The sequence below is a fragment of the Chelonoidis abingdonii genome, chromosome 1 (assembly GCF_003597395.2).
Source record: "Chelonoidis abingdonii isolate Lonesome George chromosome 1, CheloAbing_2.0, whole genome shotgun sequence".
In the NCBI taxonomy this organism is placed as follows: domain Eukaryota; kingdom Metazoa; phylum Chordata; order Testudines; family Testudinidae; genus Chelonoidis; species Chelonoidis abingdonii.
Window position 1 is genome coordinate 44,569,799 of NC_133769.1, and position 27,903 is coordinate 44,597,701.

The following is a 27,903-nucleotide window of genomic DNA, read 5'->3' on the forward strand; positions in this document are numbered from 1 at the left end:
CAAATGTAAATAAACTTGTTTGGTCTGAGCAATTGGCTGAACAGGAAGTAGGACTGAGTGGACCTGTAGGCGCTAAAGTTTTACATTGTTTTGTTTCTGAGTGCAGTTATTCTTTTACATAATTCTGCATTTGTATGTTCAGCTTCCATGATAAAAAGAGATTGCATTGTAGTACTTGTAAAGGGAGAATTGAAATACTATTTCTTTTATTTTTTACAGTGCAAATATTTGTAATAAAAAATAAATATAAAATGAGCAGTGTATACTTTGTATTCTGTTTAATTGAAATCAATACATTTGAAAATGTAGAAAACATCCAAAAATATTTAAATAAATATTTTATTATTAACAGTGCAATTAATTGTGATTAATTTTTTCACTTTTCCTTGTAGCATAGATCGCTGGTAGGTTTATGGGAGCTTATCTCAACAATTCAGTTTCCTAACATTGCAGGTACTGCAAGCATTGGTAGCACCTCAGTCTCTCCTGTTCTTTCTCTGTGGCATATAACAGCTTGATCTTTTGAGTTACAGTAAAGCATTTCAGTCCTCAAGTTATTGACTTAGGTGTAGAGGCAGCTGGATGAAATTTAATGCCCTGTGATGTACAGACTAAATCTAATAATGGTCCTTCTGGTCGTAAACTTTATGAAACTTCCTATTATGAACCCCTCCCCCTTCTTGCGAGGTAGGAAGGGAGCTCTAGCTCTGCATTTCGCAGGACAGAGGAGCTGAACTTATACCTTCAACTCCTCCTCTTGTACATCACCCTTCCAGAGCCTCAGGACTTCACATAACATGCTTTCTTCCAAATCATAACAAATTAAAAGAATGCACATTCTTCTCAAACAACCTAAAGACCATCCATCTAGCTAAGTGTTTAAATAAAGTAAACAAACTATAGTATCACACAAGCCATTAGAAGAAGCCCAGTTGAAAATAAAGTGATACTATGCTGTGGAAGATAACTATTGTTCAAATAAACTCATTTCAATAAAAAATTCAGTTAAGCTAAAGAGTTATCAAAAATGTATTCAGGCGGACATCTAAAAAGTCATTTCCTTCTGTCATTCTTTCACATAAGGATATTGTTATAAAGAGTAAATTTGTCATGATCTGAGCAAGATGGAAGGCGGTTCAAAAAACAAAAACAACAAATCCGCATCTACAAGTTAATTATAACGTCAGATTCACTTTGAGTGGTGACACTCAAACTGTAAGAGTTGAACCTTCACATGGGCAATAGAGCATTTTTTCTATTAGATAAATGGAGAAGCATCAAAATTTAATTTTCCACAGTTATGTGTCTGTCCATCCAGGACTAATGTTTATGCATTCAGGCACCTCTGGAGAGCTCAGGACACACAATCACAGAAAAATAAGATCTTCCCAATGTGAAACTCTCTACACATCCAATATTAACTCTGAAACTTGTCTCAGAAAAAGCCTGAGTACAAAGATGGGTTATTGAATAACACAAAATATGCTGAACTATCAAAATGCACATATGCTGTCTCTATGACAGAGTATTTTCAAATATGGGAATTAGAAGCATTGAAATACTTCATTAGATAGAACCATAGACTAACTGGTGTATAATCCAATCTTGTGTACATAATCTATGTGGGGTAGAGGGCAGGTTCTAATAGACACTAGTTTGGGAGGTATATTACGTGCCATATTAAAAACTGATGTTGACCAAGAAACATTGCCTATAATTTGAGATGCTGTATCTGCAGCACTGTTTAATCCTAACAGGTTTGGTTTAATGTGCATTGCTGAGAGTAAATTCTTAAGATTGCAATTGTTTGCTATTGGCCTGCACAACAACATAACTATATGTGCAATATTGTGTGCCATCTTCTCTTAGCAAGAAAGTAATTATGGTCACTCTTGTTAGTATTATCAGAAAAATGTTACAGAATTACTAACAAGCCATGCTTTTTAAAAATACACATTTCCCTAATTTTTGAAAAAATATACTATTTTCTCCATATTTAGGGTAATTACTAGGTTTCCATTTGAGTATTTTTGACCTGCTCACCTTTAACTTAGCAAAAAACGAAATATTCCTGAAATCTTACCTGTGTATCTGAGGTGAATGTCTTGGAAAGCTTAATGTTAACTTCCTAAAATATTTCCCTATACAAAAAGGACTATGGATATTCAGGGAAATTCATACCCAATGATATAACACAAGCCACTCATCAAGCGCCAGCTTATGGTTTATAGCTTTCTTTAACAAACATAGTGCAGTGCTGATAGCTGGTATTATACGAGTTCTTTTCCTTTAAAATACATGAGAAAGATGACATATGGACGATATTTTCAGCATAACAAGATCAGGACTAGTAAAATTTGTATAGGCACAGAGATCCTTATAAAAGACATGGCAAAGGTGTTTTGGCACTGTTACATTTTTACTCCTTGCTATGGATCTCAGATGGAATGACTTGGGATAAGAATTTTGTGTAGTATATAACTAGGCACTATCTTGTGTGTTGTTTCAGCTCCACCACCGCCACCACCATCCAGAGGAGGACCCCCTCCTCCACCACCACCACCTCCACATAGCTCAGGTCCTCCTCCTCCTCCTGCAAGGGGAAGAGGAGCTCCTCCTCCTCCTCCTTCAAGAGCTCCCACAGCAGCTCCTCCACCCCCACCTCCATCTAGACCAGGTTCAGCAGTGCCCCCTCCTCCTCCAAACAGGATGTATCCTCCACCACCTCCAGTGCACTCATCATCTGCACCAGTTGGCCCACCTCCACCGCCTCCACCACCAGCAAGTGGATCATGTGTACCGCCGCCTCCACCACCTCCCCCTCCTGGTCCTCCTCCACCACCTGGCTGCACTTCAGAGATTGATAACCAATTTCCAGCTCCTGCAGGAAACAAAGCAGCACTGTTAGATCAAATCAGAGAAGGGGCCCAGTTGAAGAAAGTGGAACAGAACAGTCGACCTGTATCCAGCTCAGGAAGAGATGCACTCTTAGACCAGATACGACAGGGTATACAGCTCAAGTCAGTAAGTATCTACTGTTTGTCATCTTCTAAATTTCCAAAGTTATTGAGAGCAATAGCCAATGGGTTGGGTGTTTTTGTTTTTGTTTTTGGTGGCGGTCATGGGGAATTGGCATGTTGTTGTATATTTTTGTTTGTTTTTTGATAAATCCTAGGCCACTTTTCTTTAATATTATGTATTGGCTGTTGCCGCACCATAATTAAAATTGATTCTTCATTTCTAGTATTTGACTCTTGGCCCACCTCTGAAATCCTTAAAGGAGATTTTGGCTACAAAACTCTGGTGTGATCTATGGTTGTGTCCGTCAGAGAATTTTTCCATTATTTTTTAGGCAAATCAAACCTTTTTCAGTGACATTTTAAATAATAATAATTGAATAATTCTTCTAGATTTTAGTTTGAAAACAGAAATTAAAATTTAATTTATTGGAATTATCTAGTATAGATTTAACGTGCAGTCCTACACCTCTGATGTTGCAATCAAATTACATTTTTTATTAAATGTTAATTTAGTAATGTCAGCATGGCACATGAGGTGGTGGTGACCTTTGCCAGGAGCATCCATACTTTAATAAAGTTTTCTGAAGAACTGTAGAGGATGAGTTCCATGGGGGAGAACACCTGGATTTCTCCTTACGCTCCACTTCTCGTCACTGTTTCCCGGTCTTCAGTGTTTCACGTGCTCATAGATCTGCACCAGCTTTCAACTCCTCTCCTAATGCATGTATACAAACACCCTTCGTTCTGACCGCTTTTCTCAGTCTGTAGCTCCAACAGTCCCTCTTCCAGTGCAGCAGGCATACTCATTCTTGTCAGATCCCTTCTCAAACTGGGCTGCACCATCTCTCATCTTGCTGTCACATAGTCTTAAAAAAAAAAAAAAACAGCAACAACAAAAACACCTGAATTTGGAACATTTGTTGATGGTGCAATACTCACATAATATTTGTTTTGTTTCCTTACCCCAGATCCTTGCCTGGTCTGCTTCTAGGTTTTTCTGAGCATGTTCTAAGCTCTTTGGGATGGACCAGGTCTTTCGGTAAAGCACCATTCAAAAGTATGGAGACGTATAAATAGTAATAAACTTGTTAATACATGGGTGCAGTACCCAATTTTATAAATCCGCATTAGAGAGATGCAGGATTTATCTGCCTAGGCTAGGATCTAGTTAACAAACTTGAGCAAAAAATTTTCATAAGTTTTCTATTATCTCGAACACAGAGCATTATGCAACTGAACAAGGCTTGCCTATTCAGATACATTACGGAACTTTCCCTCGGTTGTGGAGGTCTCTTCCTGATAAGGCTTGCCGAGTTTAGTTGTATGTATTTAATCATCACTGTGTCAATCACAGTATTGACTAACTGGAACTATGTTGTCATGCAAAAAACAGTGGGAGAATTTGTATTTAGAAAACATGGAGTTTCCAAGCTTTCTTTTTTCTTAGTTTTCTTAGCTCTAGCTATATCTGAGGTTGTAGTCTCAACAAATTTCTAATCTCCCTTCATAACTGAAAATGTTTTCAATTTTCTAAAGGATTTACCTGGAAATATAAAGGTTTTCCGTTTAATTATATCATAGCATTATATTCTTCTTTCAAGGTATCTGATGGCCAAGAGCCTGTGCCACCCACAGCTGCGCCAACCTCAGGAATTGTGGGTGCATTAATGGAAGTTATGCAGAAAAGGAGCAAAGCCATTCATTCTTCAGGTAGGTTTGTGGGAACTTTTTTTGCTTTGGTTGTCAGTGTAGGTGTTAATATACCGTAGACCATGAAATTTTAATTACATTTGGTTTCTTTCATGATGACTGTACTGATTTTAGATGTATAGTGAAACAGAATACACCAGAGCTAGCCACTGGCCCATCTGCAGTAGTCTAGCGTACTTCGTCAGGAAATGGCCAGTGTTTTGTACTTTGCAGTAATGCTGTATTGAAAATTACCACTTAAGACTAGCCACCACCTGATGTAAAATCTTAGAATATAGAAAGTGATTACTAATTATGTCTGATCTTAAATGTAATTTTGTCCAGCCCAGTGTTTGGTGCAATACCAGATTAATGAACACTGCATACAGGAGTCCTTCATTCAGAAAAACCTTTAATTGCCAGAGAGTCTGTTTCTAACTGAAGATGCATCTGTTAGAACTATAACTATGCTCTTTGAATGTCACGTGCTGCCCAAACAATAAGTAACTACCATCACTTGCTCATGCCTGCCTTGTTGCAATTTTGTTGTTAATGCTGTGGGTACAGCTGTTTTGCTGTATTGCTTCATTTTGCCAAATCTTCCCTTGCTGCCTGCAGATACCCGTACTTTGATATCCACAGGTCACTTTGCAGTTTGATTCTGTGTGTGAACATTTTGATTAATTTGGTTCTATCTTTGTGTGAGAACCTTCTAATTTTGAGGTCCTCTGCAAACTTGATCACTGTCGAATTTACTCCAGAGAAACATCACAAGGACATTAAGTACAATGCCATGCCCTCCTTAGCTGATTTAAAACAAAAACAAAAACTTCAGCTAGTCAAAAAATAATTCTAGAAATTCTAGCAATTCTGGACTGCACTACTACAAGCAGCAAACTGAAGACTGAAACATACTTCACGCTTAGGCAGATATAACTTCACCAGGGGCGGCTCTAGGCATTTTGCTGCCCCAAGCACGAAGCCACGGGACCAGCGGACCCTCTGCAGGCAAGCTGCCAAAGGCAGTCTGCCTGCCGCCCTCGCGACACTGGCAGAGCGCCCCCCGCGGCTTGCCTCCCCAAGCTTGGTGTGCTGGGACCTGGAGCCGCCCCTGAGCTTCACACACAAGTTAGAAGTATTCCATGAACCACAAGTGCTCTGTGGGCATGATAGAAATACTTTTGTCTTCTTTTGAAGGGAGAAGAAACCCTTCTTGGTAGGAGTTTAAATTTGGAGAGGCAAACATCTAACTTGGTTTTTTCATCTTTGCAAAAGTAGAAAACCTAATTTAGAACGTATTTGTCACCCTACCTCACTCAAAGAAAAAGCGTGAGGGCAGGAGTATTTGAAAATACATTTTTTACATTTATATCTAAAAATTGTTTGTGTTTTTTTTGTTGTTTTTCTTCCCTGGAGAAGAAAACACCCAGAACTGGAACTCGTATATTCGGTATTGATAATAAGAGCAATTCAGAGTTGAGTTTCATTTCTTGTGATACTAGTAACTATACTTCAGCTGTGCAGCTACTTGATTGATTTCTAATGGAAAGATCATATTTTTTGTCATGTAAATGCTCAAATGACTGTTGCTCCTTTTCTAGATGAAGATGAGGATGAAGATGATGAAGAAGACTTTGAGGATGACGACGAATGGGAGGATTGATCAAAATATTATATTATATATATTTTTTAAGGTGAATGGAATACTAAACACTACTTTCTATCTATGGATTCTGTAAAATTATCATGTAAATGTTCTACCAATTTGCTGTATATTTTTGTTGCCTTTTGCTTTTTTATTAATCTGTGCAATACCTCATTTAATCTGTAAAGGTTTGTCATAATCCTCTACAAAGCTACTCCCTATTAATGTGTGCAAGTTTACATCTGGATGCTCAGTGTACATGTGAATACTTTCCATTCCATCAATAAGGGAGTTTAAATGTAATATGTGAGACTGACAAAAACCTTAATGTAATTTAGTTATAATGCAAGAAGGAAAACACTATTTTCATACCCTACTTTTCTGTATCTAAATTTTCTTATTAAAACTTAGTATAGTACTACATTCTTTAAGTGATGCAGCTCTTAGTTTATTTAGCCCCTTCATTTCGAATACAATGCTACATGAATGTTGAGGCTGATTATAATATTGCACGGTTTTCAATACATCACAACATTGCAGTTGTTCGAATCTTAGTATGCTTTTCATAAAACTACAAAAATACACAGCTAGTTATGAAAATTAATAACTTACCATTATACTGTAGCAATATTGTCTGTTGTTGGATAGCAGTGATGTTTTGAAGGCTTTAATTAGGGAACACTCTGCCTGAGTTTAAACAGGATGGCTTTTTACTCTAGCAATGGTGAAGGCATCTTTGATGCAAACCAGTTTAGTCCTGCTGTCTTTCAGAATGAGGAAGAGCCTAAATTGCTGGGGCTATACTGTAATCTGGCTGTTGCTACAGTCATTTGATTTATTTTTTAAATCAATTTTACGTGTTTTTTTGGGCTGAAGGGCTGCGTTTAATGCTTGCTTCAATAATGTTGGGTTTAAATTCATTTTAAAATGTGTAGGGCACTAGTATACTAATAAAGTAAACTTACGTGGTGTTACTTTGCAGTCTTTATGGATTATGGTAATACCAAACACGAAGACACCAGTCCTACACTTAAAAAAAAAAAAAAAAAAAAAAAGTTGAAAAGCTTATAAATCAGAATATACTCTTTAAATATGTACTGAACTTTATTATTGCAATATTCTGTCTGCATACGTTGGCTTTAAGACCAAGAGTTGTGATAAAGATCAAGGACCCTCTTCATAAGAATAGTGTTTGACTACATAATTGGAAAATGGGTTTCTTGTTTCACAGCTTTCACCTTTATATAAGATGTACTTAATAGTGAGGTAAAAATTGGAATATCTGCCTATTAAAATACACTACTCTGCTTTAGCCTGAGTATTTAATGTCTGCAGCACTAATTATTGTACTTGCAGTAAGATTTAGGAAGAAACTCTCTTTTTAAAGAACCATATTATCTCACTGATAACAGAATGTTTAGTTAAGTCAGTCGTATTTGGAGTATAGTTAACACATAGTATCTTGAGACTTTCTGATTATAGTCAAGGTACCAAACTGCATTTAAGTTATCCAGAGTTGTATTGACTGAAACCCAGTGTTGGCCTGATCTTGACAGGCTGGACCTGCATGATGTGGCTTGGGATTTCTAACCCAGCTATCTAGTCTCTAGTGATCAAGTACTTAATCGGGTGAGAAGAAAAGAATTTAAAAGGTTATGTTGCTGAAAACTGGTGTGAGAGGAGTTAAATTATTCCAGCGCTGCTAACTCCCTTCCAAGTGTAACTTTTTAAGCATGTAACTTGGGAAATCTCTTCCAAGTGGTCTCATTTTCTTGCAATAATATTCACTTTGCTCTCTGCTGCTAGAAATACTTGTACTGGCTTTGCTGCTGTAATGGCTTGAGCATTCTGAGTGGACTATGGTGAGGCTTGGGGAAGCTACTGTCCAGTGGGTTTAAGAATGTCCATATGGAGAATATTTTATGGCTTTGATATAACTTCTAGCATTTTCTCTTTTTTATAGCATTAAGGGCATTTTAAAGTTAAGTGGACAAGGCCCAGATGTTCTCCTAATACATTGCTTAATAGGGTATGTTTAACCCCTGTGGAGTTGAGATTTCTGTACTTCAATGAATAATTAGCTTTCATCAAGAAATCTCTATTCCCTGTGTTGGGAGAGCTGGAAGTTAGACACTGTATACTTGGGATAACTGTGTTTGATCCATGGATCACTTAGCAAAGAAGGCATTTGATCTTCTATAAAAATATATCCACTTTACTGCACAAAATCCAAATTAATATTTGCTTAAATCTAGGCATGAAGACTGCAACTGCAATTAAACTAAAATAATGTCATGGCTGCATGTTTCAGTGCTCCACCACTTGCACTGTGGGCAGAAGAGTGTTTCATGGCATTGATTCACTATTGCTAAACATTGTAATGAAGGCCTCTCTATATACTCCAGTTAAATGACTGTGTCCAGATAGCCTTAGCAATTAACAAACTAGCATGAGGCTTCTAGTATCTCGACACACTGTGCATAGACAATATCAGCTAGCCACTTATTGTACATATGGAATTCATAAGAACTTCTCAATCATTCAGTTTTCCATTTATCAAATTGAAATTTTTAGTATGTGAATTTTTGAAATGTACAGTGAATAGGATGTTGCACTGGTGGCAATTCATCATCGAGCGTAATAAAATTAATTTGACCCAAATAGTGTAAAACTGTGTAGTTTTTTAAGTGCTAACTGTAGCACAGCTTTTAAAATATCTCTATGTATTGTTTACACACTTCAAAAGTAATTTCAACTGCTGAGCCAGGACCACAAAGCAGTAAATAATGTCCTCAAATCTGAATAGTTCTCATGTCTGGAAAGTTGGATTGTGCCACTGAATAAATACATTCTCTTACTCATCGTAACACCCCATCCTGCTGGCAAATGTGACAGCTGCTCAGCAGCTCCCTTGGAAACAAGTGCTGCTACAGGCAAGTGCAATAATGAATTAACACTTCAAGGTCAAACAATTGTGGCTTGTAAATCCAAACTTTGTACCTAATATTGCAATGGTTGAGTTTCAGAGGACTATTTCTTACCCCAAAAAGATAGTTTGAGACCTTTTCTAAACTATGAATTGAATCCTTATCCTTCCATGTTTGCAGTCTTCTGCCTTTCTCTGCTGTAATCTAAACATCTCCATTCCTAAACTTGGAGATCCAAAATACCTCCCAACAATCCTAAGTGTAGGGCAAGTTGAATTCAAGATATTAGTTTATGTATTTTTAAAACAACAAACTAATGTTAACGTTCTCTCAATTTAGTTAATATTGAGAAATAAGAATGTTTTTATATTGAATGACAGTATTCACTAGGATTACTTTCAAGAGTTAAATGTGTGTAGGAGTCTTAGGGGTTTTTTATACTGTTGCCTTTTCATCACAACAGCTTTTATCTAATCGTTAGAGGAATGCCTAGTCTAGTTAGTAAAGTTCCCGAAGTTCAAGTACAGTGATAAAGTCTTATTTATAGTACAACAAAAAATTGTTTAAGGGATGTTTGGAAGAAATTAACACTTGCTTCTTTTTTCCCCACAATAGAACACTGTCATGTTACAACATCACAAGACAAGGTTAAGTTATTGTGTATTAAATAGTTCTCTGTCTGAGGCTTGCGTTAGGGTGGCATTGGAAGGGAGAAAGGAGAGAATTGAGGCTACGAGAGTAAAGAATAGAACTTGAACTGCAGTTTTCATTCAATTTGATGGTGAAACACTGGCATCAACCTTGCTTTATGTTCTGACGTTAGTATTTCTGTGCATGTTTACATAGTTAAGGAGGAAGCTTTTTAAAAAAAAAAAAAAAAAAAAAAAAACACCTCTTCACTAAGGAGAAGAGGTAATAAACTTCATCAGTATATGCTACTTTCCAATATAATCAGCGGTTGATTGAATACAGTAAGGTTGCTTCACGGATGTTTTATAAGCAGAGATTTGAAACTAACAGGAACATTGAGAGTAAAATAGAAGCATTACACATTCTGCTTATTTCACCGCTTCATTGTCAAGAAATTGAGCATTGCTGGAGTTATTTCTATATAAAGATACTTGTGCTGAATTTTACAGCCATTTGCACAGTAGCCTAGTAGGTAGAGCACCTTTATGGTGGGTCAGGACACTTGCTTTCTCCTCAGCTAGCCAGCTGTATTTTTGGGCTTGGGTATCTTGCACAGCCTCTGTTCCTCACTTTTACCCTTCCCTAAAATGGGGAATAATACATACCTTTCAGACATGTTGAGGCTTACTATGTATAAAGCATTAGGTACTCAGTAATTGCTGCAACTATGCTAGTAATAGCTAAAGTTGACTCTTTCATTGAAAGCCAATATTGTCAAAGGTGTACTTTTTCGGAATTTATGCATCTTGGGCTGAAATTGCTCAGGGAAGCAATGATTCCCCCGCCCCCCGGTTTTGACTGTTTTGATAGTCTTGAATCAAACAGTTTGGATGCTGAACTTGCATTTGGGCAGGGGGATTGGAGATATTTCTGAGTCCTTCTTTGCTAAGTTGGGAAAATGAGGGGGAAATATTGGTGGCTACTAATTACAATTTTCTGTTTAGGATGCAACATGGTCTGGAGTGTAACTTCAGAAGGATAAATGTGATGAGACTGTGCAGTAGTGCATAAGATATTCATATATATCCCCTTGTCCTCAAATACTCTTAAGGTGATAAATACAATGGGGATGCAATTTATTCCTAAAAGTGTTTTGGGTGAGGCCTACCAGCTTCACAACAGCTTGGTGCAATGATACACAACAGTTTGTAATCATGGTATTGTATATAACTGAAATTGTAAGTAGAAAATTTCTTACTAAACTGCAATTTAGCTAGAAGATTAAGGAGGACACCTTCATATAGAAGTTCTGTAATGAATAAGAATCTCTGGGATATGAGTTTTACATTGTATCTGAACAATAGCATTTCCAACCATTTCCCCCAACTGCTTACTAGGCAGGGTATGGTTCAGTGGAAATCCGGAGAATGCCATCTCTTGAAAGCAGAACTTCCTGCAGTATTTCGGTTTTCTTCAAGTGCTGATCACTTTCTTGTACCAAAATTTCCTTTTCCTCCACCTCACTCCACCACAGAGAAATTGCAAACAATCGCATGTTTACTTCTGTACATATATATTCCATTGTCTTTATCCATCTGCCAAACACACTCAAGTTTGGGTTCTCTTGGCCAGCAGTGTCTGTTGGGGACCACAGCTGCAGCCCGATTGTCCTCATCCTTCCAGCCAAGGATGTAAAAAGCTGGGTGATCCTAAATGCCCTCAGTTGCTGCTCACTGCCAATGTATGAGTTGAAACTTGCCGTCTTCAAGCCTCTTCGCTTGCTATGTAGTTTACCCATTGTTTTGTAACCTGAGACTTAGCTGTTAATTTCCTTTCCTCTTAAATAGAAATCTTATTTATTTTCCCTGAAAGTCTGATCTGGTAATGAGATCAGTCACAATAACTAAACACAAATCTCCAGGCTTTAAGAATTGTCCTTAATGTCAGTCAGTAATGCCTCTTAATGTGGTCACATTAGATGTTTAGTGTGTCTGGGCTAAGGGCACATAGAAAAGGATTTATATATTCCTCAGTAGACAGCTTAGGCCTGGTCTACACTACGCTGTTAAACCGATTTTAACAGCATTAAATCGATTTAACGCTGCACCCGTCCACACTACACTGCTCTTTATATCGATTTAAAGGGCTCTTTATATCGATTTCTGTACTCCTACAAAACGAGAGGAGTAATGCTAAAATCGATATTACTATATCGGAATAGTGTTAGTGTGGACGGAAATCGACATTATTGGCCTCATTATTTTACAGTAGCTACCCACAGTGCACTGCTCCAGAAATCGATACTAGCCTCGGACCATGGACGCACACCACCGAATTAATGTGCCTAGTGTGGACGCGCACAATCGACTTTATATTATCTGTTTTTTATAAAATCGGTTTAAGCTCATTCGAATTTATCCTGTAGTGTAGACGTAGCCTTAGAGGAACCCATGAGGTTGAGTTTTCATTGTTTGTGGTGGTGTAGCCATGGTGGTCCCAGGATATTAGAGAGGCAAGGTAGGTGAGGTAATACTTTTTAGTGGGCCAACTTCTGTTGGTGAAAGAGACAAACTTTTGAGCTCCTCAGATCTCTTTGTCAGGTCTGTGGAAAGTATTCGGTCACAGCTTAAATACAAGGTGGAACAGATTGATCTGTATAAGTAACTCATATTTTGAGAGGCTATTCAAAATGAAGTGGCCCACTAACACCTCTACAGTCATAGGACAAAAAAGGGGAGATAGTGGGTTAGGTTGTAATAAGCCATAAATCCCATGTCTTTTTTAGTGTCTCTAGCAAAGTTAAGAATTTAAGATCCCAGGCTCGTCTTTTGAAGGTATAGTGCAGGTTTCCTTTGAGGACAAGGACTAAGGTAAGATATGGAATGATGCGTTTGTTTGCCCACTGGTGCTATGGTAGTTTTGTCTTATCATTTCTCTGTGTGAGTTTATGCGAGAGCATAGTGATTATCTGGTTTCATCCTACAGTCAGCTCTACAGGAAACCCACAGATCTCCACACTTCACAAATCCGTAACAACCCCAAACACCAAGCAATCTGTTATCTACGGTCAGGCACTAAGATACCTTAGAATGTGCTCTGAGGAGAAAGTCTGGGATACAGACCTTAGCACACTTAAAACTGCCTTCAGCAAACAAGGATGCTCCACCAGAGAAATAGATTTCATCATGGAACGGGCCACTTAAATAGCCTGAGAGGGGGAAAAACCCTCTGACTGCACCCTTCCTAGTTATCACCTATCAGCCTGCACTGGAAGCCATCGGGGATATCATAGGATTAGAGGGACCACAAAGATCTAGTCTAACCCCCTGCTAATGCAGGATGTATTGTCTAACCATCCAAGGCAGATGGCTTTCCAGCCTCCTTTGGAAAACTTCCAGTGAAGGAACTGGAGGTTGTGAAAGTCCATTCCATTCTTACTGTTCTTACAGTTAGGAAGTTTTTTCCTGAGATTCAATCTAAATCTGCTGTGCTGTAGTTTGAACCCATTGCCTCTTGTCCTGCCTTCTGTGGCAAGGCAACAACTTTTCTCCATCTTTTTAATGGTAGATTTCAAGTATTTGTAGAGTGCTATCACATCCCTCCCACCCCTCCTTAATCTCCTCTTTTTCCAAACTAAACATACCCAGTTCCTTCAACCTTTATCATTAAACAATTACAATACGTACTTAATAGGGACTGCATTCTGAAAGAGAGCTTTCCTGAACCCCCTTTTCTGGTCTTCAAATAATCCCCACTCCTGCCAAACCTGGCCAAACTCATTGTCAAAAGCAAGCTGCCAATAGCGCCAACCCCTCCCATAACAGATGGAAAACCTGCAAACATATCTCCAGTGCTGTGATCAACACACACACCCTACATACATACACATACAATACACTTTGCCAGATCCATGGGTCCTATGTGTGCCTATCACACGTGTACCTCATTCAGTGCACTCATTGCCCCAATAACTATGTGGGTCAAACGAGACAATCCCTATGCTCTCAAATGAACTTGGACAAAAAAATGATAGACAAAAACACTATCACCCATGGGTGAATAGTCACAAAACATCACTCTATATCGCCCTTAGGCCTATACAAGAAAGCACCTAAAATTCTACAGGAGAAAGTCATCTGCATCTATCATCTTGGCTGCTCACCAGCCCTTCATGACCATCAGGGCAGCAGTTTTGCCACTGTTGCCATCACAGATGTCAGTGACAGATATGTCCCTACTGGGGAGCCTACTTAGACAACCTTCAAACACAGGGCATGTGGGCTCTTCAGGAAGCCCAGCTTCCCATAAATAGCTTGCCACAAAGGGCCATTCATCAGTTTTCTTCCCAGTTTGAAAAGGCTGAACAAGTGAAATCATTACAGTAAGCCATTTTTATACACACAAAGGGGAGTATTTCCCTATAATGGGTCTTGGGGTGCCCAGGACGGTGAGAGAGAAACTTGCTTATGCTTATCTAGCCATCAGTGTTAGACACCCAAACTTACGTATACTTGCCGCAAAGCCATGGCCAAGCATTGGTACTTCAAATAAATAAATAATTTCACACCCTAGGTGTTCTTAGAGGACACTCTTTCTATTCAGATAGAACTAAGCCATTTAAGATGGCCCCCAGGTTGGTCATAAGTTCTGGAGATAGGGTAAAAGATCAGGCCATATTTACACAGACGCTGTAACTGGATTAAGCTGTACAGTAGAACCACAGAGGTATGGACACCTCAGGAATGGAAGTGGTTCATAACTGAAATGTTCATAACTCTGAACAAAACTTTATGGTTGTTCTTTCAAAAGTTTAAAACTGAACATTGACTTCATACAGCTTTGAAACTTTACTATGTAGAAGAAAAATGTTGCTTTTAACCAGCTTAATTTAAATGAAACAAGCACAGAAACAATTTTCTTATCTTGTCAAATATTTTTTAAACATCTTTATTTTTTAGTAGTTTACATTTAACACAGTACTGTGCTGTATTGGTTTTATTTTGGTTTCTTCGTCTCTGCTATCATGTGGTTGCGTACTTCCAGTTCCAAATGAGGTGTGTAGTTGACCAATAAGTTGATAACTCTGGTGTTCATAACTCTGAGGTTCTACTGTACTATGAGTTAGCCAACATAGACCCAGCAGGGAGAGTGAAGGTTCAGTCTGTGAGAGTGCAAGCAGCTTCTGAATTTCTTCGAGAAATGTTCCACGCTAGAACTATGTAGGCAGCTTCTTGGGGTTCAGTGCACACATTTGCCCAGCATTATTCCAAGTGTCAAGATCTGATGCTCATTTTGGTAGAGCTGTGTTACAATCCTTGTTTAGGTAGACTCCTACTACCCACCTCCTGTGGTCTGGGTCACTGCTTTCGAGTCACCAGAAGTGGAATCCATGTGACAAGCACTGGAATAAGAAGCTGTTACTTACCTTACTGTGCTTCTTTGAGATGTGTTGTCCATGTGTATTGCATTTCCTGCCTGCTATTACAGAATCTGATAAGTCATAGAGGGTGCTAGTGAAGGAACTGAAGTGATTGAGTCGCCCTGCTCTTTATGCCCTGGTTGGAAGCATGAAGACGCTCAAGGTGCAGGAATGGCCCTCAACAACCACTGCTGGGCAAAAGAATCCAAACTCAGGTGTGTAGGATGCATGTGTACCAGCAGCAGAATATAGGGTAGAGATGAAGAACCACAGTTACTGTGAGGTAAGTAACCATTTCTTCCTCATCAGCCCTAGCCCTGCCACATGGCACACACATTAAGGGCCAGACTTTGAAAGTCCTTTCTATGTATATGCAATGTATGTGTCGGGGGGCAGGGACAGAGTCCTAAGGAGAGCTTTCCCTTCCTGCTCACGTGGTCCATAGAAAAGGCAGGCTGAATTTGACTCTGTGCCATGCCTGCATCCCCTTTCACACTGGCCTGCAGAGCATGACTGGCATGGGGCAGGGCAGGGAGTCAGCTACTCTTCTGTGCATTGGCATCGGGCATGTTGTATTCTTCAGACAGATGTCTCCTGGTACAAACTCAGGGGTGGTGCATCTCTGCACAGCCCCTTGCCAAGGACTGTGCCTATATGGCATAAATCAGCTTTAATTGTAATTCCATAACAAATGCCTCAAAAGTTGAATTGAGTTGCTGTGAGCCTAATGTATCTAAATTTGCTGACTTCTCTGGCTATCCTAGAGGAAGAATGGTCTGGTGGTTAAAGCACCAGTTTAGGACTCAGGAGACCAAAGTTCACGTTTCCTGCTTTGCCACAGATTCCTCATGACCTTGAGCGAGTCATTTGAGACTTGTCTACACAGTACTTTAATGGGCACCATCGGGGGGGTAAACTCTAATGACACCAATGTGTCACATGCTAACTGGTCCGTGTGGGCCTGCTGGCATGCACTGAAAGTTCCCTAGTCTGTGTTAATGCAGGACTGTTGGAAATTTTTAGTGCATGCCAGGAGGACCCACATGAGCCCACTAGTGTGTGAGACACTGGTGTGCATTACAGTTGACACCACTGTTGGAGGTCACTGGAGTACCATGTAGACAAGCCCTTACTCCTCTCTGTGCCTCAGTTTCTCATCTGTAAAATGGTTATAATAGTATTTAATTGGAAGTGATGAATAACAGGTGCTGATAAATGCATTAGGCTATGAGACATTCAGATACTGTGGTAAGGGGAGTACATTTTTTTTAAAAATTTAATCTGATTTCATTAACTTTAAGCACATTTATTCATAGAATGGATCTTATCTAATGTTTTTGTTCTTTCTTGCTACTGGGTCTCATTCTCAGAAACAGCAATTATTTTTAGGCACCTCAAAGCACTGCAGGGTGCCAAACCATGCAGTTAAACTAGGCAGTTACTTTATCCATGTCTGTAAATACTACGTCATGCTCCAATCCGTTTGTTGGTTGTCCAGTAACTTAGAAACCTAAGGCTGGTTGAGCAAACATTAACACCTGAGTCAGGCCACTTTGACCTGTTAAACTTTTTACTTTCATTTTCTGACATTTTCAAAATCTCTTTTCCCAACTTTCCTGCATGAGCAGACCCCTGGAGAGCCAGTTGCAGTACATTTCCCAGTGCATTCAGTTTTACTGAACTACGTGTAAAGACGTGGAGTTTCTGTGAACCACGTTTTTGGCTTTCAATTATAGAACCAGTGCTAATCCTGCCTGCTTATAAGTGAAATGGATTCTCTGGTTTCTCTAGCAGTTCATGTCCCAAACCACCATACCAGATGTGCCTTGGTATGATTGACAGTATCAGAAGTTGAGGTTTAAACTTTATTGTACACAAAGTCCTCAGTGAGGATGATTCCCTCCTGCTCAAGGTTATGATTGTTACAGAACCAGTATTGGTCTAACTTGTATCATCTCTTTCCATGTCATTGAGCGCTGTGTACATAATAAATCAGACTTTTCATTGTTGGGCTGCCATGAACTGTTGCCAAAGATTTTCTTCCCCAAAGATAAAAGAGCAACATCACATTTTGACCAGGTCTAAATCACTAAAGGATCAATTCCATTTCTGAACCCTCTAACAACCGCAAGACAAAAGCAAGTGGTAGCGGTGCATCTAAAAACTAATTGGCTTCTGGAGGTTTTAAGTATAGAAGGCATTTTGTTTATAGGATGGATTTAATACTGGCAGCTCTGTGTAGGTCAGCCCCTGCTGGTTTCACCTTACTGCCTTGCCTGTGCCTGTCATTCCTGGTTTTCATCTCTATGCATGCTAAAGCTCTGGCGTTCTTTGAGCAAGGGCAGCCAATAGTTCTGAAGTGTGTGATAACATTTTTGCTGCATGACAGTCACAATCTATAATCCCCGGCCTCTCAGATCATCTTAGGACAGTAGGGGAAAAATTATTCTGGATAGGGCTGAAATTAAATTGATTTATTTCCTTTTACATTCCAATATAGTTTTCTACCTACATTTGATACATTAAATATTACAGTGGCATGGTAAAAAGGTGCCTGGTCTCTGTTTCAGCTGAACAGCTTGATCTATATGGTACTTCAGACTGTCAGACTTGCTATCAGGGCTGGTTCTAGGTTTTTTGCTGCCCCAAGCTCAGGTGGGGCTGGGGCTCACAGGCCGCACCAGAAGCGGAGGGAGTGATGTCACCTTCTCCCAGCACCTACCGGGCTTTACCCCCTCCCCCGCCCGGCCACGCAGAGAAGCCCCAATATAAGGGGCAGCACAAGGCAGTGCAGCAGCCAGTGCGCAGATGAGGTGGCGCAGCCCTGACTGCCCAGCAGGACTCGCCCTCTCCTCCCCAGGTAGCAGCTGGGCCCTGACAGCTCAGTGTCCTGGGGCTGGGGCCTCCCCTTCCCACTGCAGCTGGGGGCACAGCACCCTCACCCCATCTAAGTGGTGCAGCTCTGAGAGCACAACTGCTCCCCAAAACAAGGATGGCTGGAATGCTGCCCCCGGAAATGTGCCACCCCAAGCACGTGCTTGCTTTGCTGGTGCCTAGAGCCGGTCCTGCTGCTATATATTCTGAGAACCAGCTACAGAATTTATTAATCTTTCTGAATAATTTTCTGTGAACAGCTGCACTGTCAATTTAGAGACTGGGAGTTCTTCCAAGAACCACAAGGGCAAACAGAGCACTTTAAATCTGACCTCCTGGTTTTATTATTACTAAGGCAGGGAGGTTCTAATTTAGTAGTATCTACTTTGCAATACTAGAGAAAGAAGAGGAAAATAAAATATTTGCCCAAGCCTTCCGTGTTGCTAAGTTAAGGCAAACTAGCAGTATGCTCGTGCCCTGTTCAGGAGAGCTCTCAAAAAGGAAGATTATGTATATGTTAGTCACAGAGTTTTTAACCCATTTTAATTACTGATAAGCCTTTGCACTTCTGTAGCACCTGCCATCTCAGGATCTCTAAAGCATTTTACTAACACTACTCAATTAAGACGCAAACACCCTTGTAATCCTGTACAGAAGCAAAGCATTATATTCCTTGTTTTACAGATGGGGAAAACTAAGGAACAACGGTTAAATGAGTTGACCAGGGTCCCAAAGGAAGTCTCTGGCAGAGTCAAGAATTAAGCCAGTTTCTCCTGACGCCCCATGCTACACTTTAACCATTGTGCCATCCATCCATGGAACCTTCCAAAGCAGCACATGATTAAAACTATTAAATTAAAATGAAATGCTTGTGCTGCCTTCATCAGTTAAATTCTTGGACTGCTGTACTGATGGAATGGGAATTCCTGTGCAGAAAGAATCCTTCAAAGTGTTTTACTGCATTTATCTTTTTGGCCTGTGTTTCTGAATTTAAAAATTTGTGCTAAACTGGTGTTATGCTTAAAGTACAAGCTTGTCAAAAACTGGTGCTATTACCATGTGTTGAGAATTCCATTAGATGTTTCCCTCTGTTCAGTATCTATAGTGTTCTGCACATATATTTAGTGTTCTTATTTATTTGCATGATAGGATCTGGGAGCCCCAGTCATGGATCAGGACCGCATTGTATCAAGCACTGCACAAACACAGAATCAAAAGACAGTCCCTTCTGCCAGTTAAATCACCTTCCAACCAAAGGTTAAAACAAGAGACAGCAGATGGTTACAGAAAGACCGACAGGGAGTACAAGGAAACAATACGACTATGTTGATCAGCAGGATATTCAGTGGGCTCAGCACACAAGCAGCCTAAGTAGATGTTATATTAGGGTGTGTCTACTTTATATCAGCATTTCTTTTCCTGTGTGTCATTGTACCAGAGGGAGTAGGGCCAACATACAGGTTACAAAAGTTAGCATAGGAGCTGGGAGAGTATTAAGGAGTCTGCACACTATGTACAATTAAAACAACCAAACTTATCTGCAGCGCATATGAGCACTTGGCAGACTGTGTAAAACAGAAACAAAGGCTGGAATTACAGGAGCGATGAGGGCTTTTGTTGCATTATCTCAGGCAGTGCCCATTACGCACGAGTATAGGAATGAAATCAAGGCTCATACAAACACCATCCTTGACAAGGATACATCGGGGACCCACAAGTTCATACTACAGTTTTGGCAACTCTTTCAAACCACAAAACATTTGCCATTAAGAGCATTTGTAGCTGCCTATTTATCTGTCATAGATTTGTGTGTATTTAAAAATCAATAAATCTATCCTCGTGGATCTAAGTACTGTCAAAAGAGAATATGCTTTAAAAGGGGAAATCAGTTATGACTTATTCTGAATGTTGCAGACTGGCATGCTGGGAAAATACTGCAGATTCTTCTGTTGAAGGACAAAAGGGTTGTTAGTTTTGGAATAGATTATTTTAGGAAATTTTTGTAATAATCATATATATATTTCTCTCCTGAACCATTGTGTTTATATGTGACATTAGTGAATGTACAGCAAAATGTCTCTCTGATTTCCCTCCTTTTTCCTAATAAAACACTTTAAAGAGAATAGAGAGAGCAGGCTTTCTTAAAAAAGAAAACAGTGAGAACTGCATTAAAAGTAGCTTACTTCCCCCCATCACTACTGTAACGTTTTAGTCAGTGTTTGTTTACAGCAGCAGCTTCAGTTTCACATCACTTCACTGGCTATGGGAGCCTCTTGTTTCGAGTGACAACAATTCAGTCTGTCAGAATCAAGATGCTCCACCTCAAATATACCCCAAGGATTTGAAGATCTTTCACTGTTGTGTATTTTTATCATGAAATGACTCTCTTCTAAAGTGGTGTGAGGGTGTCTGACTTGTAGCGCTATCAAAGGTAGCTTCACTCTTTGTTTCTTTATCAGGCAGATTATGTGGGAAGGAAAAAGCAGCTTGATGGACTTGTGATTTAGTCTCCCTCAGATAATAGTAAAGGCATCTTTTCTTTACCTCAGTGAATTTACTTCTCATATGCCAGGAATAATGCCAGGTCAGATTAAAAAACATAAGAAATTTTGCAATATGCTTTTGTCATAAACAGATAGCTAAGGGTTAATGTTTCTTTCACCTGTAAAGGGTTAACAAAGGGAACCAAACACCTGACCAGAGGACCAATCAGGAAACCGGATTTTTAAAAGCTCGGAGGAATGTTGGTCTGTCTTTTGTCTGTCTCTGCTATGAGAGGGATCTTTCTATCTTCAAGCTTAATCTTCAGTTTCCAAGTTGGTACAAAGTAGAAAAACAATAGGTTTATTGTTTTTTTGTATTACATGTGTATATTGCTGAAGTTTAAATTGGATATCTTTGAATAAGGCTGTATTCATTTTCTTTTAAGCAATTGACCCTGTATATTGTTTCTTGATCAGGACCATTTTATGTCTTTCTTTCTTTTTATATAACAGCTTTCTTTTTAAACCTGTTGGATATTTTTTTCATAATGAGGCTCTAAGGGATAGAAAATCCTTCCAGGATACAGCTACTACTCAGGAAAGACTGGGAGGGGGCAAAAAGAAGGAGAGGAGGCGAAGATAATTGCCCTGCTACTGTTTTGTAATTCACGGGTTGAAGTAGAGTTAATTTCCAGGAGAAACCCACGGAGGGAAGCCTGGGGAGGAAGTAAGTATTAAGACAAGGGGAGGCGGTATATTTCACTCTTTGTGTATCCCCAAATAGAAGAAATCAAAAAGGCATCTAAGAGTTCATTTGGTCTCCCCAAAACCTTCCCCGGGGGAACCCCCGAGTGAGCCAAACACTGGAAATTTTTGGCTGGTGGCAGTGCTATCAGATCCAAGCTGGTAATTAAGCTTGGAGGTTTCATGCAGGCACCCACATTTTGGACTCTAAGGTTCAGAATTAGGAATTATGCTTATAACAGCTTTGCCACTGGACACGGCTAAGCCCAGCACAGATACTTACACGAAAAAGTGACATAGTATACAATAGGCTGAGCACAAGGTGATAAAAGATATCTTACACTTTTGTTGTGCAATATATTTTTCTGAAAGGAGTAGTTAAATGGGAAAATATTCCACAGCAAACATTGAGGAAATAAAGCCTCTTTCATGTAAAACAAAAGTACTTATTTCCTGAAATGTAGTGGAAAAAGAGAAAGGGGACACTACTGATCGTCTTCGACAGTAGTTGTTGCAAAAATGGGAAAGGAAATGAGGAAAAAATAGAAAAATGCCAGTAGCTAACCAAGTGTAATCAAAGACACAATGTAGTGGTAAGGTCAATGTGAGGATTTAGAGCTTTGAAGTGGGAGGTTATTTATTTGTAGTATGTTGCACACTACTTCCTCACTCTACTACTTTAAAAAAAATTCTTCGGTTGATGCACACAGGGGCCCTGGAACAATTTGTATAGTGGGGGTGCTGAGAGCCACTGAACCAAATTGTAAACCCTGTATATGATGGAAACCACTTCAGGCCAGGGTGCAGCAGTACCCTTAGTTCCAGCACCTTTCAGTGCACAAACTATTAGTACATCAGGTTTTGACTTGCTAGAAAAACATCATGGAATATATCATGTTTTCATTCATTGAGCAGAATTCTCTTAATGATTTCAATGGGGAGGCCTGCTCCAAAACTGAGCTGAGCTGATCCAGGGAATCTTGCCAATGGTAACCAAAATGTTTGCATTTGAAAACTTCCTAGATCATCTATATTACCATTTTAGGATGCAGATGATGATATAGATATGGCTGCAACAGCAGCTCCAATCTAAACCCCAATTTTTAATTTCTTTAACGCTGTCTTTAATAAATTATCTGGTGATTGAACTGCCTCATGGTTGTTCCTAGTTCAAAGTTCCAACCAAATCAGATGAGCTGCTTTTAAAATTGTGATGGTCTCTCTAAAAGTTACGTGTTCCTGTTTCAAAAAGGGGTCTAACATTCCGTACTCAAGTAACTTGCTTTAAAATGTCAACCTTACTATGGTACTCCAGGATTCAATGCCTTTGGCATATTAGGAAAGATTTTTGTGTTAAAAATCAGAAAGTTATGAATACAGTGAATGCTTATAAGGCAGCAGCACAGAGCTTATCTCAACACTTGGAGCAAGTCTTCTGAAATGATGTGACATTTTAGGTTATACATTCATGGATAATTTTCTAAAATTCTCCCATCATCCCAGTGCTGCAGCTCCACCAACAGCTGTTCTGGTCTACACTGACCCTCCCTCCACCCCGACACTTTAATGCCTTCATCAAGTCTAGCTCAGCACCCCTACTAGTGCAGTGGTGGGAGAATTTCAGGGAATTGGCAGCTCAGGCAAGGCAGGGGAGAGAAGTTCTGGGACAAGTAAAAGCAGATTAGGGGTTTGTGGGGCACTGGGCCCACCCCTTCCACCTGCAGTCTGCCTCACCTCCCTCTGGTGTTCCTGCGAGGGAAATGGGGTTGGGACATGGGGGCTTCCCCTGCTCTCCTGTAGGAGCACCAGGCAGGCAGGGAGAGCGGGGCAAACCCTCATGCCCCCATCCCACTCCCCGGGAGGAGTGCTGGGTGGGCGGAGTGGGCTGGGGTGCAGGGGTGCCCATTTTTCCAGGGCGCCCCAATTGGCAGGGGCCCCTGGGCATGGGTCCCTTTGGCCCAGTGGCTAATCCACAGTCTCTCAAACCTTCAGACCTTTGGCTGTCCTACAGCCCAGATATACACCTGCTAACAAGCTTAGACTTGGTACTCCAGTTACTCACTGCATAACCCTTTTCTCAAGTTGCAGCTGTATATCTATCCTGGGGTGAAGACATTAGAGGAGTTCCAAAGCTGTAACTGAAGCGGCAGTGGCTGGATGCTTCAGAACAACTGATATAATTGGTCTGATCATGTCTAATTACATTGTGTAGAGAGGGTTGGCCCCAATTAGTATTTGGATGGATGACAAGTGTCCTTTTCTTTTTATGGGTCTGTTCAGCTCCCATTGAAGTCAATGGGATAATCACATGTAACGTATGCTCAAAGCACTGCACAGATAGTAACTGATCAATCCTCCCAACACCTTGTGTGGAAGGGGGTGAATATTATCCCCCTTTTACAGATGGGGAAACTAAACCAGAAAGACCAAGGGACTTACTCCAGGCTACACAGTGAGCCAATAGCAGAGCACAATGGCTTGTTTATATTTTAATTGCTGCCCTAGAAGTCCAATGATGCGTGGACATTAGGGGGTTGATTCTGCAGGGGGTTGAACATTCTGGCAGCAATGCATTTAAGCAAGAGCTTAATTTTAAGCATGTAGGTAGTTAATGGGACTGCTCATCTGCTTAAAGTTAAGCACATGCTTAATTGCTTTGCTGGTTCAGGCCAGAGGGCTCAGCACCTGGCAGGATCTAGCTGTATATAAAGAAAATGTATTGCTGAAGGCAAAATATCTTGTAAAGCTTCCACTGATGGCCCCTTTGAAAATGTTGTTGGAAATACAAATAATTCTGATACTGAAGAATTTTGAACTAAGAGTGTCACAGTATAAGGATGATTGGCTAGTCTTTGTCTTCTTTGGCCTGCAAGCCGTTTCATCTGCAGACTCAGAGATGCTCTAATTCCAGAGTCTTCCATATGTTTTTTGGCAAATCTTCTCAAGAACATTCAAGGAGGCTCAATTCCTGCCCACCCCCAACCAGGATCTGCATGCTACCCTCTACGTGCATGTGTACAGTGCAGCACGAGGAGCATATTAGCCATAACTTTACGTGAGGCTACACACATGGGGTTAGAACAGAAATTATGAGATTTTAAAAAAGATGTGAAGTCAAATCGCATGTACCCTATAAGCTGCCTTTCTGCCTGTAAACCTCAGCCACCTTTCCTGGACTATCAGGTAACTATGGCCTTGGCTACACTTAAGAGTTACAGCGCTGTTGGTGGCTTTATAGCACTGTAACTCACTCCCTGTCCACACTGGCAAGGCACATACAGCGCTGTATCTCCCTGGCTACAGCGCTGCTTGTACTCCACTTCCCCGAGAAGAATAAAGAGTATAGCGCTGTTCCTGCAGCGCTGGGGAGCCAGTGTAAACAGGGAATAATCTTAGTACGCTGTGACTGACCTCTGGAAGCTTCCCATAATCCTTTTAAGTGAAGGGTCTGCTCTTTGTTTTGTCGTGAACTCTGGGACCTGCTTATCAAAAAAACAAACACAGCCCCTGTTTGCTGTGAATGAGCAGAGGTAGGGGTCTCCCTTTGGAATGCCCACAGCTAGTGTATGCTTGAGGAGAGGGGGAGGGAGGGGGCTTGAAGAGAGAAGCAGTGCGGTGGGTGGGAGGGACGGGGCGTCCATTTCAGAGCCGCTGCTTATCTGGTTTGTGAGGAAAAAAACAAACAGCTGCTGTTTGCTTTCAGTGAGTGAGAGAGGGGGAGGCAGGGGGCTTGAGGAGAGAAGCAGCAAGGCCGGGGGAGGGAGGAGCGGTCCGTTTCAGGGAGGCTGCTTATCTGGTCTGTTTCCGTTCAGTGAGTGAAGGGGGTAGGGGAGGGGATTGGAACTTGCAAGGCAGCTGCTGACACAGTGTTGGCTCCAAAAATCCACTCTTTCTCTCCCCCACGCTCCCTGTCACACTCCACCCCCCTTTTGAAAAGCACACTGCAGCCACTTGAACGCTGGGATAGCTGCCCATAATGCACCGCTCCCAATGCTGCTGCAGATGCTGCAAATGTGGCCACGACAGTGTGCTGGTAGCTGTCAGTGTGGACAGACTGCAGCGCTTTCCCTACTCAGCTGTACGAAGACAAGTTTAACTCCCAGCGCTGTATAGCTGCAAGTGTAGCCATACCCTCTGTAAAAGCTAAAGGGCCAGCGTCTGCCAATATTGCTCACGTTGTGTAGTACTCTACTCCCCCATTTCAATGGGGTCGCGCTAGAGAAAGGTACTGCTAAGTGTGAGTAAGGGTGGCAGAATCTCCTTACCTTCCTTATTCATGCAACTGCAGTATCTCTGCTCTTCAGTGACTCAGTCATTTCAACGTCTGATGACAGGAAAAAGTAATGCATTCCTAATGGAGTGTTGTGTGTGAGTCAGCAATTCTGTACCTAGTTCCTTCTCATTCTGTTACAGCCGAGGCAGAGCTATCTTGGTTACCTTGTCAGCTTTTCCCTTCAGTTCTTACTTACGTGGACCATCCAGTTGATTCCAATAGGGAAAGGTTTGTTAGATTAGACCCCTTTTACTATGCAAGTGCTTGCTTTGCTTTGCTTTGAGTGTGATCAGACAGGTGGTCCCATAGCAGCACCACCATCATCCTGCTACGAATCTCATGAAATCAGGTAAGGAACATACTTGCATTGCTGGACTCCATTGTAAGGTACTACAATCAGCTTCAAGGAGAGCAGATTACTGGATATAGTGCAGTTGACCCAAGGATCACATTCTTTAGAGGTCAAACAGGAGGCCGTCAGCTTCCAGAGGAAACTATTTGCCTGCCTTGATGACTCAAGGGAATGGTACAGAATGTGACCTAAGCTGCGAACAGGAAATGGGCCCAAGGAAAAATACAAGCTTCTGGTGCTGCTTTTTCCCCATGAGATTTTAAACTAGGCAGTAACATAACTGCCAATATTTCACTCATGTGAGGCTTTCAGACCCTTACATAAACTCTCAAATCTCATTCTAACCTAAACAACATCTCCCAGAATGTTTTTGTGTGCATTCATTTGGTGCAAGAGGGTCTAGTTAAATGTAAGCAAATTATTCTCCAGCACCATTTGTAAGTCACCTCTGGAAGGGAGAAGTTTGCTCTTTCTGTAGATGTTGCTAACTTCTTCAAGGCAGGGAAATCATCTTAACCTTCTCTGCAGCTGGGTGGCAAAATATTAACTACGTGTGCCCGGAAACCTTCCTGCCTAGCACATCTGTGAACAGAGGGTAGGATTTGCAATATCTCCCGCTGAAACAGGGAAATTTAGGTAGACGGAATGTAATGTCCTAGATTAGAATTTGACCAGGACACAGGGTAACACTTCATCATGAAGAGAGCCATGAGATCTTGAATGACAGTAAGTGATCAGGGCCGCCTTGTTTTTACATTTTATCTATAATTCTCACCTTTGCACAGCTGGGCCCCAGCACTGTGCACCCAAATTGAACAACTTGTCAGCAACTATAAGGGTCCATGTCCGTTTGCCTGCCCCCGTTATGGCAGTTAGACTAAATGAAGTGTTTAAAATCATGGATAAATTAAGCAATGTTTACTACTGACCTCAAAGCTGAGTATGTGTTTTCTTGCTTTTTCTTCCCTTTTTCAGGTTTTCCATTCCCTTCACACAAACACTTTTTTTACCAGCAACTTTCCCTCATTTCTTTTTTTCTGTTTGTTTTCATTTTCTGTACATTTTTTCTCTTTTTATTTTCTCCTCTTCCTCTCCCTGCTGGCTTACACACTGCTTGTTTGCCTTTTCCCTTTCGCCCTCCATAGCTTTCTTTACCTCCAAATTTCCTACATTGCCCTTTCCCTGAACCCTGCATTTGTACTTCAGTCTACTTTCCAAGCATTGGCTTGCTCCCTCCGTATTTGCCTCCCATTTCACTCTAGCTTTTACTTACTTTAGAATGGGTTCCTGGTGCAAAAGATCTTGGGCTCACATGCCTCGTCCTGGTTGCAGTCTGTGTTCCACTGTAAGATTGCCATATTGCGTCCATCCTTTAAGCATCCTGATTTCAAACCTCCATGGGCCTGAGGGAGGCTGTGGATTGTGCCTTGGGCCTCAAAAGCCTAAAGAATTGTAGAGGTTTCCAAAGAGTGGATAATCAGACAGACCATATTTATTGTGATACTGAGGCAAAAGGGTAAGTCATGGAAGGAGCCTCAGTCAGCTATCAACTGCTTTTGAAGGGGTTATACTATATATTATAAAAGCAATTAGAAATGGAAAAGATCCATTAGTTTATGTCCTCTATCCTCCCTGCCAGTGTACGAGTATTGTTCACAACATAGTATTATATGCTTTGTCCAATCTGATTTATTTAATTCAAGCAGCAACCTGTCTTTCACCTCCTGCCTAAGAAGGATAGACTATATCTCAAGAATATGCATCCGACGAAGTGGGTATTCACCCAAGAAAGCTCATGCTCCAATATGTCTGTTAGTCTATAAGGTGCCACAGGACTGTCTGCTGCT

The 27,903-nt window shown here is 40.7% G+C and overlaps 1 protein-coding gene and 2 long non-coding RNA genes across 4 annotated transcripts in view; 2 read left to right on the plus strand and 1 right to left on the minus strand.

Moving 5' to 3' along the window:
- WASL (WASP like actin nucleation promoting factor) overlaps positions 1-9,015 on the plus strand; it is an 81,012-nt gene extending 71,997 nt beyond the window's left edge. For both annotated transcript variants that reach the window (XM_032768828.2, XM_032768829.2), the window contains exons 9-11: positions 2,510-3,024; positions 4,622-4,730; positions 6,311-9,015. In XM_032768828.2, coding sequence (XP_032624719.1) covers positions 2,510-3,024; positions 4,622-4,730; positions 6,311-6,372 — 686 coding nt within the window. In that variant the 3' untranslated portion in view covers positions 6,373-9,015. The remainder of the gene's footprint in view (positions 1-2,509; positions 3,025-4,621; positions 4,731-6,310) is intronic.
- On the minus strand, positions 3,539-27,490 carry LOC142046764 (uncharacterized). The gene is made up of 3 exons (XR_012655775.1): positions 27,326-27,490; positions 3,984-4,053; positions 3,539-3,886 (listed from the first exon to the last, which is right to left on the minus strand). It is a non-coding gene; the product is annotated as an uncharacterized LOC142046764 (long non-coding RNA).
- On the plus strand, positions 14,612-17,339 carry LOC142046762 (uncharacterized). The gene is made up of 2 exons (XR_012655771.1): positions 14,612-15,880; positions 15,918-17,339. It is a non-coding gene; the product is annotated as an uncharacterized LOC142046762 (long non-coding RNA).
- Positions 27,491-27,903: the final 413 nt, after the last annotated feature.